Below are 4,998 nucleotides of genomic sequence, written 5' to 3' on the forward strand. Positions count from 1 at the left end.
ATCATAAAGGAAAGAAATAAAATAGAAAGAAATTGGCGATATATATTCTGTATGAGTATGTTATATAACCCTGTCATCAATACAGGGTTATAAGCAGAGTGGATATGAACAATATGTACAATGGTACAAGGCAAAGCAAGGCAAATTTATTTGTTTAGCACATTTCAACAACAAGGCAATTCAAAGTGCTTTACATAAAACACCAAAAGCATTAAGACAAAGTGCAAAGTAACATATTATAAAAGGACATAGAATGCATAAAGTTAAAAAATAAAATACATAGAATGCATAAAAGTTATAGTGCAGTGCAAGAAATGAATCAAAGAAACCTTGTTTTACTCTTTGTGAACAATTATTTCGGCTATTCCCCGAATAGTGCCTATTACCCAAATAGTGTTTTACCTTGTGAAAGCAATATCCTAGCCCCAGATAACCGGTCTGGAGACCTTTTCCCTCGCCTATTCCCCGAATAGGGTTTAAACCTTGTTAAGGCGATATCCTAGCCCCAGAACACCTGTCTGCCGTTCTTTACTTTGTTAACATCTATTTCCCCTATTCCCAGAATAGTGTTTACCTCGTCAAGGTGATATCCTAGCCCCGGAGAATCGGTCTGGAGATCTTTTCCGTCACCTATTCCCCGTATAGCGTTTTACCTTGTTAAGGCGATATCCTAGCCCCGGAGAACCGGTCTGGAGATCTTTTCTTTGTTAACAACTATTTTGCCTATTCCCAGAAAAGTGTTTTACCTTATCAAGGCAATATCCTAGCCCTGGGGAACCGGTCTGGAGATCTTTTCCTTCGCCTATGCCCCGAATGGCGGTTTACCTTGTTAAGGCGATATCCTAGCCCCAGAGAACTGATCTGGAGATCTTTTCTTTATTAACAACTATTTAGCTTATTCCCAGAATAGCGTTTTACCTTGTCAAGATATCCGAGCCCCGGAGAACCAGTCGGGAGGTCTTTCAGTTTTATGATATCGCTGTTTCAGATAGGCCAAGGCCGTTAGAATACAGTGCACACAAAGCCACTTGTATTCACATTTCAACAACAAGGCAATTCAAAGTGCTTTAAATAAAACATCAGAAGCATCAAGACAAAGTGCAAAAGAAACACATTGAAAAAGGAAGAACACATTATAAAGATAAGAAATAGAATGCATAAAATCAAGTCATAAAAGTGACAGTGCAGTGCAAGTAATTAATATTTGGTTTAGTAAAGGGCAGCGGCAAACAGAAAAAAGAAACAAAAAGATGTAACATTTACTTTTAATAATGACAATTGGACACACCATCCATTGCCAATGTTCTCAGGTGAATTCCTGCACCACCAGCTCTTTCAGAGAGCTGGAGGACACCAGTCCCCTCTCGGCTTCTCTGAGCCTGGTCAGCTCTTCTTGGAGCTGGGCCACGGGTCGGCCCAGACGGTACCCCAGGTCCACCAGGAGCTCCAGCAGCGGTGCCCTGTAGTGCCTGACCCCGTAGCGTCTCACCGGGGGCAGCACGTTGTATGCCATGCTGAAGGCCTCCTCGAGCTCCTCCATGTCGCGGTGGCACACGGCCAGGGCGCACAGCGTGGGCACCGGCAGTACGGGGCTCTGCCACGGCCCCAGCTTCTCCTGGAGGTCCAGGACGCTCTGCAGCAGCTCCTGGGCCGGCCGGAACTGACCGGCCCGCAGCAGACAGTGGGCCCGCCTCTGCTCCGGGTCGGTGAAGAACTCTGCGAAATGATGCGAGTACCGAACGCAACGCACCGCGTAGAGCTTGGCCAGGTAGTCCTGAAGGCCTAGTCGGCGTGCGGAGACTCTCTCTGGGTCGAAATTCCCCGTCAGGAGTTTCCGGGGAAGCACCACTTCCTCCAGCTCTTCACAGAACTCCTCCAGCAGTTTGTGGTGGAAGTTAGCAAAGTCAGAGTAGCGCCGCTCGATGGAAACATGCCGGGAGTCGTAGCTGCCAGAGCGCATGATCACGATCTGGTACACCTGGGACACACACACACACACACACACAATTAATACACACACGCGGAATATTAACCACTAAATAAAACTACTGTAAAAAAATCACTTGCCCTTAACTCAGAACAAAGCATTAGAAGATTGAGAAGAAGAACAACCTTGAAGAAGGTTGTACTGTACTTACAATTAAACAAAAACATGTACAAATACAACTTCAAGACTTGGAAATTGGCTTTCAGATGTCAGAAATGAATGAAAAGTAGAGCTGTACACATTAGGGCTAGAATTTTGGATATTTGGGCTAAGTCACGATGCAGTTAAATGTTGTCTTGAAGGTTGTAGAATGTAGTTTTCTAACTGTCTAGATGTTTTGATCAGGGCCTCCACCTGCTTGGACATAACATCCACATTACTAATGACTTTCTCAACTACTTCCTTGTGGAAATATCGTATTAAAGCAACAATTGTCATCAAATATGATCAATTTATTCACAATGAGGCCCCAGTACACATTGGGGGTGATGCCAACAGGTTTAGACGTTTAGACGGACATCCACCCAGCGGCATTGCACCCTGGACCGAGGCTGCTGCTCTCACCACATATTTGGAAAGTGTTTGTTCAATAATGCGCGTGGATGGAATTTCAAACAGGAGCTTGACGGGTCTGTCCCTCTGCTTCACCACCCTCAGGTTCTGCTGCAGCTCGTTGGTGGTCAAGTTGGAACTGGCCGGGCCTTCTGCCCCACACACACACACACACACACACACACACACATTGTACGTGAACGACGTATAGATAGAGGAAAAAGTATTGCCAGTTCAAATTGAAGGCTGTTAAACCTTTAATTCAAATGTGTTTGCGGTACATTTGAAAGGTGGCCTTTATTTATGACCTTTTGTTAAATTTTAAATAATTAACCGAGAATCTTGAACTCGTCAATGTCGTGCTTGGTTTACCGTCCAGTTCTCCGGTATCCCAGTTGTTGGTGGATTTCACTGGCTGTTGTTCTGCCATCCTACCTGGGTATTTTCTGTAGAACAGAACAGAAGAAGTTTTTAAGCTCACAGGCCGACAAAGATGTGTGTGTGAGTGTGTGTGTATATATATATACACACACACACACACACACACACACACACACACACACACACACACACACACACCTATATATTTAGTTAATAGCTTGGACATTTGTCTCTCAAGTGAAAGTGAAACTATCAACAGAGCACCAGACACTGAGACCATTTGGGTTTGTCAGTGGTATGCGTACTGGATAGGACACCTGCTGGAAACAAAACATCAACATCTGGAACAGAGGTTAAATCCAAACAACGTAACAAACACTAGGATCGAGGGACAAGCCCGAGCCCAAAACCCGGCCGAGCTCACTCTCGAGCGAACCGAATCGGTTCATTTTTTTTGGCTTCTCTTCTGCTTTTCTGAACCGTCAACAACAACAACCCAACCGTGACAACACAAGCTATGAACGTTTTGGTTCCACAGCACTCTTTTAATAAAAATTGAAATTGTCACTCCTGCTTTGCTTTCACATTCAGCTCAACTCTTACGCCCGCAAACACTTGCCTCAATAGTGGGTGTGGACACAGCAGAGCTCAGAGGAGAGTTTTGGTTTTTGGTTTTGATGTAACACACACTGCGCTGCAGTAAACAATGAAAATGTCCAAATGCAGCAGGATCTTGCAAAGTATACTTTAACTGTATGTGAGTATACAGTGTGTGTGTGTGTGTGTGTGTGTGTGTGTGTGTGTGTGTGTGTGTGTGTGTGTGTGTGTGTGTGTGTGTGTGTGTTCCCATTTCTCACCTGGCCTCCTGCTGTGAGGGCTCCAGGACCCTCTTAGGTGTGTTGTGTAGGATCAGTTTGTGAGGGGAAGGTTTCTCATTACAGCTTCAATAAATGTAGCAAGAGGAAGAAACACGTCATGAGGAAGTGAAAGCAGAGAGGAACATCCAGAAAAAAGTGTCCGCGTGTGTGTGTCCGTGTGCGTGTGTTTGTGTGTGTGTGTGTGTGTGTGTGTGTGAGCTTGTGTGGGTGTGTATGTGTGGATATGTATGTGTGTTTGTGTGTGTTCAAGTTCCAGTTCAAGTTTGTGTGTGTGTGTATGCGTGTATATGTGTGTGTGTTTGTGTGTGTGTGTGCGTGCGTGTGTGTGCGTGTGTATGTGTGTGTGCCTGTGTGTGTGTGTGTGTGTGGGTGCGTGTGTGTGTGCGTCTGCATTGGGTTTTCAGGGTATTGAATAATAAATCTGTTGTGTTTGTGTGCGGAGTGGATCCTTGCATTTCACCGGAAGGCTAGTTGGTGTTGGTGTTGGTGTTGGTGTTGGTGTGTGTGTCTGTCTGTGTGTGTGTGTGTGTGTGTGTGTGTGTGTGTGTGTGTGTGTGCGTGCGTGCGAGCGTGTTTGTCTCTGAGTGTGTTTGTGTGTGCGTATGTCTGTGTGTGAGAAGCAACACAGTGCAGTACATGTCTTACCACTAGATGGAGACATTTTCAAAGAATTACAAGGCTCTCTCCCAGTGACAGGTTTCAAATAACTGATCCTGCAGTCTTGTATTGTACGTTGGCACATGCTTTGAGATTGCATTTCCCAATGAGAAAAATGGAAGAGTTCATTTTTTTTAAAATAATTTTTATAATCAAATTTTATTTTATTTACCTGTACCCAGCCCACATTCCAAATGGGGAGCATGTGGGTGGGAGGAGGGTAGAGTACTCAAAAACTATACTTAGTCAAATATCAGTTAAATTAGTTCTCCAAACAGCAGCTTGGATGAGAGTAAGAAAGTACAGCTACAAGTTGGTGCTGTAGGCTTGCCAGTTCAGTCAGCTGAGTTTTGTTGAATTGAATGTGATTGGCATCACAGTTCATACCTGGCAGCTCCCAACTCACTTCAAAACGTAAAACAAATCAAACAACATAAATAAAATGACACGACAGCAAAGTGGTTGGCAGTGCACAACTAATAACCGACGGTCTGTTCGCCCTGTTGACCGCTTGTCAATCTCTTATTCTGGCGTTTCTGAGGC

The 4,998-nt window shown here is 44.6% G+C and overlaps 1 protein-coding gene across 1 annotated transcript; it reads right to left on the reverse strand.

Moving 5' to 3' along the window:
* Positions 1 to 1,306: 1,306 nt before the first annotated feature.
* Positions 1,307 to 2,969, reverse strand: snx20 (sorting nexin 20; the record flags this gene model as incomplete). The annotated part of the gene is made up of 3 exons (XM_080002924.1): positions 1,307 to 1,978; positions 2,552 to 2,691; positions 2,912 to 2,969. 3 exons carry the CDS (start codon positions 2,967 to 2,969, stop codon positions 1,307 to 1,309), a joined length of 870 nt encoding a protein of 289 aa, XP_079859050.1.
* Between the last annotated feature and the right edge of the window lie 2,029 nt (positions 2,970 to 4,998).

Source organism: Zeus faber (genome assembly GCF_960531495.2).
Source record: "Zeus faber genome assembly, chromosome: 6".
Taxonomy (NCBI): Eukaryota; Metazoa; Chordata; class Actinopteri; order Zeiformes; family Zeidae; genus Zeus; species Zeus faber.